A 10508-nucleotide genomic window follows, 5' to 3' on the forward strand; every position below is an offset into this window, starting at 1 on the left:
CCAAAAAGTGTGATTAAGTTAAAATAAAGATTCATTTAATAACACTTTCATTAAAATGTTTAACCATTCATTAAAATTATAGAAAAGTTACATAAGATCCCAAGATGTTGTTTAAGATGTATTTACAACTCAAAAGTCTTTACACAGTCGACCTAGGCGACAAAATCGATTATTTATACAACATTCCTTCAAACTACCACAACCGTGGCAGCCAGGTAGGCCAAACATATACGCACTACTCCATACCCTCAAACTCATGATTGGTCGGCCTTACCCTTGCCCTTGCATGCACCATAGAGCACCTGTGAGCCAAGGCCAAGCAAGAAAACTCAACAACCTAGCATATAACAACTTATTTCAACAAGTGCATAATTAAACAAACATAACAGACAATTCACAACAATGCCTTAAGCCGATCAGGGTGCATTACTCACTACTACAAAATACCCTTTACGGGACACTTTTTTAGGACATGCACTTAAATGCAAGTCCTTAAAAATGTTTATGGAGCTTTTAGGAAACTCACGGAGAGTCCTGAAAAAACATAATTTAGGACTCGCAATGAGTGTCCTAAAAAAATATGCGAGTCCTAAAAAATCTTGGCTGAGAAAGTAGGAATAGTGAATTTTAAGGATTCACTTTGTGAGTCTTGAAAGAGTATTAAGGACTCCCAAAGCATCTCCTTAAAATTTATAAGTAAAAAGAGACATAAACACTTCATTTTTTCGAAAATAATATATTGGTAAAAAAATTTCAGAATGCAAGAGAGAAAACTTAGCACATTTGGGGATTTAGGTTCGGTAGGGCTTGGGTTGATGGAGGAGCGTGGGTGAACGGTGGCTAGTGGCTGGTGAACGGCGATGGAGGAGCGTGGGTTCTCGCCTCCAGCAAGCGTGGGCTCTTAGGACCCAGGGAAATCTTTTTCGGCGTCATGGGTTCTCGTCTCCAGCACCTCAGCTCGCGGCGGCGGCACGGGTTCTCGGCGGCGGCGTGCGTTCTCAGCAGTGGGGGAAATTTCTGGTTGATGTACATAGTTCACGGCATATAGCAGCAGGTTATCTTTTTAATTTTTTTTAAATTGGAGTCGTGCGGTCATCTTAAAAGCACTTAGTGACATTCGTGTGGAGGTATTTCCATTAATAAGAGAACTTTAATGTGCATATTTCATATGTGCACTTTTGATTACTCATGAAAATAGAAACAGTGCATACTTGTGATTTTGGATTTTTTTAAATCTCTTAATTTTGTACATGTGGGTTGGGGCAGTTCATGCAGTGCAACGTTCTTTTTTATTTGAACTGTGCTATTCTAATTAATTATAGCCAATTCATGTTGACATGTTCTTAATGAGTAATATTATTATATTATAGTATATTTGTTTTTTTTTTTGAAATTTCTCAAGGGTTATCTTTCAAGAAATCACAGCAATAGTTGCTTGTGATTTGAATTTTTTTTAGGTTTGCACGAGTGAGTTTTTGCTGCGGATGCAAAGTAGCCATTCTTTTTAATAGAAAATATGTTCTGTAATTTGATTGATACACTGACTTCTCTACTACCTAGCTTATTCTATGTAAATCATTGCTGTTATATGGTAAAATAAAATTATGATCCATCACCACCACCACCTCCTAAAGGGAAAAAAAGAAAAGAAGAAAAGGTCAACCACCAAACTGACGGGTAGTGTTCGATACCAAACTCTTCTGAAAATTTAATGAAATGTGATACGCTCATGAAAGTGTAATACACCTAAAACTTCCTCTTATTTTTTTTTTTTAAATTTTACTTTTGACCATGACTCTGTACATTTGTTTTTATTTGTTTGATGTGTCTTCAACTAGACAGTGAGTTTGTTGAAAAGGTCATGCAGTTATGAGTTTACGTTTCCATTTAGTGTGATTTCTAATTTTGATTATGTATATATATTTATATATATATATGGGATCTTGACCACATATCTAATTCTCCATTATTTCCTTTTAAGCCTATAATCATACTTTACCGCTACCAAGTTTATTTTGAATTTCGTGCAAATCTTTTTTACTGCATTTATTTTGTTGTATGTTCAGTTAGATTGAATGTGGGTGATGTTTTGCAGCAAGATGGCATCAGGAACTATATTGACCATTCAATTAAACATGGTATTCCACTTGCAATGTTTCGTAAAGAACACGTTGGAGGTGACTCTCATGGAATTTCATACTGGTAATCTAAGACTTTTCAACAAACCTATAAAATATGTGGTTTCCATTTGTTTTCTCTGAGCTTAGACATCGGTGTTGGTTTTACACTTATACTGGAAAACCTTGAATTGTTTGTAAGCGGTCTCCCACATGTTGGTTGGTCTGAGTCTTGTATACTATATTGGGTTCTCATGTTTGTTGCTACAGGTATGAAGATGATGAAATGGTTGGTCACAGACTTTACAAGGAGATAAGAAAATTTGAAGTGAAGAAAGCGAAATCAAAGGGCTCTCAAGTCCCACTCAATGCATCATACCAGTGGGAAACAGTTGCAAGCAATTTTGATGAATTCCAAGATGTTTCTGTAAGTTGCTAAGAATGATCTGCTCATGTTGCAACCTGTTGTTGCTGTTCTTTCTAATTCTAAGCTCATTGTATGATCTCACAGAAGAAACTCTTCTCAAGTAATAATAGAACAGAGGCTCCACTAGGGAAAAAGTAAAAGATAGACATGCTTCCTAAGGTTGAAAGGGTTCATGAGGTACCTAAAACTGTTTTCTGAGATGGACATATTGCTTTTTTATTATCATTGTTTTATTTACCGTGATCAATTATCCCTATTCCCTATTGCAATCTTTAGTTTACTTCTATTGCTGCAATGATTTTATGTTATTTTTTTGTTATTGTGGGGGGTGATAAACTATTGTTGATTTTGTTTGTACAGAGGAAAGAGAGGTTACTGAAGAAGCAACACGGACAAGCTCCTTCTTGATAATTTTTACAATATGGATGGGCTTTCTCCAGGGTGCTCCATTCGAGATAGAAAACCTGTCACATATACTTTTGGTAAGGCAAAATGGTTTAAGCTGCCTGCTTTATTTGTCCCCCTTGATACCATATTTATCACCTTCTGGTGTGAATTTTTTGATAAGATTTTAGTTTAAATTTTGAGTTATATAAATATGTGCAATGTTTGTGACAGTGTGAATTATCCCATCATTTTGTTTACATGGATATAAAATCTAAATCCAATTTTTTTTAATTTTCAATATTTTACAGTTTTGAATGATAATTATATTACTTTAGTGGAGTTTGAATATCTTAGATATTCATCCGTAGTGAAGTAGCTTCTAAGAATTTTGTGTGCTGCGGTGATAACGGAAGATTGAGAACTTGCATGTCTTAGCGAAGTAGGTTCTGAGAATTTTGTGTGCTGCGGTGATATATGGATGAAAACCTATGTGCTGTTTGATTTGTTTGACATGTTGGTGTTGAATGTGAGATGGCTAGGCTAGTAAATTAGGGGATATGTTGTCCGATTTTCTATAGATGGTGACATGGTTTTTCTCTTTTTCTTTTATTTTCAGTGCAAGATATGTATATTACTATGTTTTAATTTTCATGTAATATGTTTTTTTTTTGTAACCTATTTTTTTGTTAAATTTTCACGTAGTATATTTCTGTTAATTGATGTTGTGATGTTGTGCTTTGCTCAGTCAGATTATGTTGTGTGATTATATTATTATAGCAATTTATGCATGTTCTACAATTTTCTTGCATAACACATGTTTGATGAAAGTCCCAAGTTTTATCCTATAATCTCAATATTAGGCTCAAAAATCTAAAGGTTTGAGACACATTTAAGCATGTTTTATATTTAGTCTATTGAAATGTTATATATTACATATAATTAAGGCCACCTCTCTACTTGGCAGACATCTATATAAACATTACTTGAATATAAAATAGAATATGTAACCACCATCATTTGTGTGGGGTCCGATGTTATAACAACTACTAGCTTTGTATTTAATTAAGAACCATGCACATTTCCTTTAGTCTTTCCAAACTCAAATACTAAATCTAGACATTATGCATATTGACATATATTTTTAACGTTTTGCACTTAAATTTCTTTTATAGTGGATATATGTAATTGATCTTTTGATTAGTACATTATATCTTAAGTTTAAAACAATCATTTTTCAGTCTTAATTCAAATGAATTTGTATTTCTCTTAATAATTTATATCTAGTTGCATGAGGATTAAAATTTAATCATTAAAAAATGTTGAAATTTGTAAACAAATACCAGCGTGGCTAGCTCTCTTGAAACATATTTCTTATCCCAAATTTCCTTGATCTTTTGGACGTGTTTATTTTCTAAAGGTATATTTTTTTATAAATACAATATTTTAATATTAATTATCAGCTTGCAATGGATTGATTGTTTCTAAGCAAACATTTGAAAAGTTTGATGAACCTAATAATTAAAGAACTTTTTTATAATGTGCAGGTCTATATTAAGATGCATTTCTTTGGCGCAATACTAGAAAACATTGGTAGTTGAAGTTTTTAGAATCAAAAATATATTTCACTAACTTTGTATACATTTCTTGTTTAATATTTGGTGATAATAGAATTTGACTGTAGTATAAACTATCATGTAATATGATTTTGTAAGCCGAGTAGACTAAATATTGAATTTATATTATTGAGTAATTAATAAAAAATTATTTTGCTGTATTTTCTTTTGAAAATTTTAGAAATCTAACATGTATAATACATTTTGGACTCTCAAAGGGATATAATTTTTTTAAATCAAAATGAAAATTGTAGCTGCATTTAAAAAAAAAAAAAAAAACTTTTAAGGGCATGCAAAGCAAGTCCTAAAATCTTAATTTAAAGACACTCAACGGGATCTTTTAGGACTCATATTGCGAGTCCTAAAAGCATTCTTTTAGGACTCGCAAAGCGACTCCTAAAAAATTACTTAAAGGCACTCAACCCAATTTTTTAGGACTCGCAAGGCACTCAACGGGAGATTTTTGGACTCGCAACGCGAGTCCTAAAAACATTCTTTTAGGACTCTCAACACGAGTCCTAAAAAGTATTTTTTGTAGTAGTGACTAGGTACCAAATTCATGGTCCTAACCGAGCGAGTGAAGACAACAACCTAAATGGCCATGCCATGTGGGCCTGCGTTCAGCATGCTTATCGCCGATCCAGACCCTTGCCGATCCCAGCCTCTGTCGATCCAGGCCTTCATCGATCTGTCACAAACATATACATGACATAACAATAACATACATTCATACATAACACTAAGCATAGATAATCGGGCCATGCCCTGATCTACGGGCACAAATAGTTCTCTTACCTTTGGTCTGAGTGCAAGCAAGCATGACTCCCGAGAATGATCATTTCCCGAGCCCTAGCGGTAACCTAGCCATAACCCATAAATAACCTTCTCAATACTCTTTGATTCCATAAATGAACCTTGGGACTAATCCCATGCTATCGGGACCTCCAATTCCCCCATTTTCCCCTAGCCAAAACTACCAAATCTTGTCCCAAACATGCATCAAGGTCTCAAACGAGTCTAAAACCCTAAACAACACATCATAAGCAGTACAAACACCTCAAAAACCAATCCCAATCTCTAACCCAAATCAAAACCCAGCCCTTGGTTTAAAACTCTGCTATACTTAAACCATGGAAGAAATTCACCAAAAAACATAGTATAATCTTACCTCACTGAAGAACTACATCCCTTATGTTGCTGCTGGCAAATTCCTAGATCCAACCCCCCTTCAATTCCAAGATTTCCTCCTTAACAAAGATCAAACTCCCCAAAACTAAGTGAGAGAAAGAGTAAATAGAGGGAGAGAGAACAAGGTGAGAGTTGTGTTTTTTTTCCTAATTTTTCTAAGAAGTTCCCAGGTAACTAAGTCACTCACTTGGCTTGAAATGACTAAGTTACCCCCTAGCCCAATAGCCACGCTCTAATGCTCATAAGGGAAAATCTGTCATTTTCCATATTCCCTCTAATTCCTCAAGTAGTCCTATAAATCTCCAATTAATCCGGCATACCCATATAACCACTAAATAACTACCCTTTACCTGGTAAATCCTGAATATGCACTAACTTCCCAAAATACTCCTAGGTTCACCCCGAGCCGGGTATTCGGCCCCGTTGTGGCTATTCTGCTAATTTTCTCACTAGGATCACCCTAGACCACACATCTCAAATATACCCACATAATAATGTGGTCTTAGTCATAACACACATAATTACATTTATGCCCCTAACCGGCCAAAATTACAAATATGCCCATTGTTAACTAGAACGGGCCCACATGCATATTTAATACACGTAAACAAGCATATCTAGTCATATCATATCATAACCCAAGCAATCAAATAATGATGCACATATATCATGATTAATCATGTAATAATACAATTAAATCAATTATTGCCCTCCTGGCACACTAATCAAGCACAAAGCCTTATTAGTGAATTAGGGGCGTTACAAAAAGGCGAGAATTTAACCTTTTTTTTTATTAATTGTTATTCAATTGATTAGGCCCAGTCTAGTAATACAAAGCAAATATGCATTCACAAGTGGAACCACCCAAAAGAGAGGACTTTAAACTTTGTACTTTCAATTTGGGTCCAACTAAAACCTAACATTTTATCTATAGTCTTATTTGAATTTTCTCACATTTTTCAAAATAAAATTGGGCCATCATTATTCTTATATTTAAATGCTAAATAACTTAATAATGACACATGACTTTTATATTACCTATTAATTGGATGGGCCTAGCATGATATACTAAATACAAACTACTTTTTTATGGACACATTTATCACCAAATAAATGAATTGTAAAATAATATAACAATTGATCAATTAATTGAAAATAAATTAATTGTCTTATTTAAATTAATTTACTTATTAATTAGTTATCGTAAAGAACTTACAAATTTAAAATCTTTCATATAACCAATTAAACTTAAAAAATTAATTTTTTAATTATTTCCATTTTGAATTAAAAATATCTTCAACTCATAACTCATAAATATACCCAAACTATCTTATAAAATTGGTAATTTTTGGAATTAGGGTTAGGGTTTTTTTAAAAAATAAAATAACATTTTTTTATAACCAGTCATCACCGCGGCTCCCTATGTGGCAATGGCGACACCACTCGCAAATGCCCTCCCCCCCAAATTTTTGTTTTTGCTAAAAACATTTTTGTGAAATTTTCAAATTATAGGTCTTAAATCAAACATTAAAACACATAAACATAAGAAAAAAAATGAATTAAAACATAAACAATCAACTTCATAATTTCAATACATAAAATCTCAAATATGCATACCATTATATCATGCACCATCCAACCAAACATAGATATAACAAGTCAACATCTTAAACATATAATCATGCATTCAAAACATCTTGATCTAGGAATCCTATTCTCTGAGGCCAACTGTTCGATCTGAGAATTTAAATCTAGATGCATGCTCATTAATTTTCCAATAACATAATAGAAACATTGAATCCCATGACATACATTAAAACATCAGATTTGTAAATTAAAACAAAACCCAAGGTATAGAAACTTAAGAATACGCAACGGATTAATTGACTCCTTTCTTTGAATTGCCAAACATTTTGTCCTTGTAGAATGCTAGGTATTACAAGGAATTCAAATTGCTAGAATACAACACCACAATCGTCCAAACCTTTCTCTAATTTAAATCTAACAAAGAGTGGCCTAAGTCTCAGCACATGAGAAGACAGAAATACACAAAGAAAGAGATAGAGAGAGGTGCGGCCTAGAGTGGAAATTTTGACAAAGTTTTCTTACCTAAAAAATCTCTCCTCAAAATCACTTATGTAAGGTTCTATTTAAAGGCAAATAAACAACATAGAGTCAAATAATATTATTTTAGGTAAAGTACATAGAGTCAAATAAACGATATAAAAGAGTTGAACTAGAAAATAATAAATGACACCTTTAACTTATAGTGGTTCGGCCCCAAGAATTGACAATAACCTACGTCCACTTGTACTTTTATTACTGTAGAATGTCCCAAACACACGATCAGAGCTAAAATCAACTGAGTTTCATGTGCTTGAGAGAATACAAGAATTAGTTTATAAAAGTCTCACAGCCTCTCTCTATAATATTTAGTGCGTAAAAACTCACGATTCACTAAGCTTCTCTTTATAGGCTTAGGAATTTAAAAAAATGGGTTGTGGGCCTCCCTTGAATTAGGTAACAAACTGTAATAAAATAATTAAGTAATTAATACAGTTAAATTTTAAATAGAAAGTTCTAAGAAATATCTCTATAATCACGGCTTCGAAAGACTACTTCAGAGGTCATCGACCAACTCTGGTAGAGTAGAGATCGACCAACTCGATCGATGGTTCTTGTTCCCTTGTTGATAGTTACTTTGACTAAAGTAAGTCCAGCTATATCATAAATCTTCTTGCGATTCTCTGTCAGTTGGTCGAGTATCGACTAGAACTCATCTATTGCACCATTGCTTTACTGCCATGTGTCTCAGATTCTTGCCATGTCATCACGCTAGTTTTTGGGTAAAATATTTGGGTCCCAAGTTTATTATGATGCGAACAAGATCAAATAAACTTATTCGAGCAACCATTTTATACAATCAGTTCCTTTCAATATGTCCTTTCAAATGTACTTCCTTTTGTCCTGGAAAGGTAAATAATTATAATGACACACTTTCCAAGGAGAAAACTCACGACTTCACAACTTCCCACGCACGAAAAGGAGTTGTTGACATCATCAATCTACTCGAGTATATAAGGATTTTCACCTTCCCTTTTCATTCTTACCTTTGCTTTCTCTCTCCTCAGGAACACAAGTTTTTTCAACAAAAAATTCTTTAGTTCGTGATCCATCTGAGGCTTTCTCATGCAATCTTCGAACAATCTCTTCATTAATCTTCATTCCAAGTATGTTCTCGTACTCTATTCTTCTATCCTTTGCCATTTTTCTTCAAGGAATATGAACATTTTGTTGTGATTTTTGAAATACGAAAAACTATCAAAATTGTAGCATTCTTGAGTTTTTCTCAAGTTTTTGTTTAATTTGTTGATAATTATGGGATTAGGAGATTAGCAAAGCAGTTTTTCTGTAATCTAGAGACAATAGGTGGAGTTTGTAGGCATAGAATCATTGATTTGGGCACAAAGTTGGGGTAAAAACTCGACTTTTACCTTTTCTGAAAAACTGGATGTTTCCCTCCTGTAATGAAGATGAAAGGTTTTCTTGAATAAACTTTTCATTTTCACTTTTTATCTGGAACTATGCTAGTTGTATACTCAATTCTATTTATCTTAAATGCCACTGGTCTGATAAACTCCTGAGTGCATCTACAAGCAGCCTTTATTGAATTTATGTTGGTCATAGATTCTCACTTTTCCTTCTTCTTCTTAGATATTCATGCAGGCTTACTGAGGGAAGTGAGAGGGAAATAAACGAAGATCTCTTAGCATTGTTATTCGAAGACACCGAGCAGCCACTCTTCCTTCTCTTTTTCAAATCTAACCTCCTGAATCCAACACAAATCCTTCATCTCCTAGATCCCCGACCAAGATGGCCATAGTTAAACGAACTGCTCGAAGAAACCGAAAGGATCCTCAGGTTGGTTGGAAAGAGACCCATGGGAATGCATCTAAAGCTACGGAAGAAGATAATCCTGAAGTGCTCCTGTCTCACGCACATATTAAGATTGGTACCAAGAAGGAGAAGATCCCTTGTTATGTCGCTCCAGCCAGCTAACTTTCAGAATAGGTTGTGACTAGTATCCCAAAGAAGTATGGCTTCCTGGGATTACTTTGTGCATACCTACCCCTACCAGTGCACCAATATCCCTGGGGTGCATTTAGCGCTTGGTCGAGGTATAACATTGAGGCCAGTCCCACACTGCCTCTTCATGACTTTTTTTGGAGGGGTGGCCAATTATTTCAAGATCACGCTCTTCCAGACTACCCCCAATGGATATTGAATGTTATCAGCATTGTATATCCTCTACCATTTGTGGAAGTGGCCAGTTCCCTCTCCCCATGAGATCAATTACCTTTTAGATCTCAAATCTAATTCAAAGCAGAACAACATGATTTTCTTCCATTTCTATCATCAAGATAGTTCAAGGAAATTCTTGACCAATACCACTTACAAATCTAACATAGTAAAGTACTAGAGGGAATACTTCTTAACGACAAACTTCATTGCTGATAACTCGACCTTCACTTCCATAGGTAATTCTATACTTATTATTTCTGGTCGACATGCTCTTGTTCATTTTATTCTTAGTAGCATTTTTTATATTTAGGTCTGTGGCATCGACCGCACCCCACCAAAGCCATGATAGAGCGACCTGACATCCTTACCACCTTGACATCAGAAGAGAAAAGTTGCAAGTACTTGGTTATTATAGCTCATTTATATTGGTCGGTCTTTTCCAGCCCCACAACCTTGGGAAAGATTCGACCATAG

At 34.4% G+C, this 10508-nt stretch overlaps 1 protein-coding gene across 2 annotated transcripts; it reads left to right on the forward strand.

Moving 5' to 3' along the window:
* The first annotated feature begins 1684 nt into the window (after nucleotides 1-1684).
* Nucleotides 1685-3168, forward strand: LOC133804702 (DDT domain-containing protein DDR4-like). Of its 2 annotated transcripts, none has more exons than XM_062242845.1 (3): nucleotides 1685-2202; nucleotides 2388-2544; nucleotides 2905-3168. In XM_062242845.1, the coding sequence occupies exons 1-3, from the start codon at nucleotides 2153-2155 to the stop codon at nucleotides 2950-2952; spliced, it is 255 nt and encodes an 84-aa protein (XP_062098829.1). In that variant the 5' UTR covers nucleotides 1685-2152; the 3' UTR covers nucleotides 2953-3168. The 2 variants fall into 2 exon arrangements, with proteins under 2 accessions (XP_062098829.1, XP_062098828.1); XM_062242844.1 differs by lacking the exon at nucleotides 2905-3168 and adding an exon at nucleotides 2629-2841 and having other exon boundaries at nucleotides 1694-2202.
* The last annotated feature ends 7340 nt before the right edge of the window (nucleotides 3169-10508 follow it).

This window comes from Humulus lupulus, chromosome X, assembly GCF_963169125.1.
Source record: "Humulus lupulus chromosome X, drHumLupu1.1, whole genome shotgun sequence".
In the NCBI taxonomy this organism is placed as follows: domain Eukaryota; kingdom Viridiplantae; phylum Streptophyta; class Magnoliopsida; order Rosales; family Cannabaceae; genus Humulus; species Humulus lupulus.

Excerpts from the sequence above, each read along its gene's own strand:
- LOC133804702 (XM_062242844.1), top strand. The coding sequence starts at position 2,153 with ATGTTTCGTAAAGAACACGTTGGAGGTGACTCTCATGGAATTTCATAC. Across the intron at positions 2,203-2,387 it reads TCTCATGGAATTTCATACTG|GTATGAAGATGATGAAATGG; the intron begins GTAATCTAAGAC and ends TTGTTGCTACAG. Across the intron at positions 2,545-2,628 it reads ATGAATTCCAAGATGTTTCT|AAGAAACTCTTCTCAAGTAA; the intron begins GTAAGTTGCTAA and ends ATGATCTCACAG.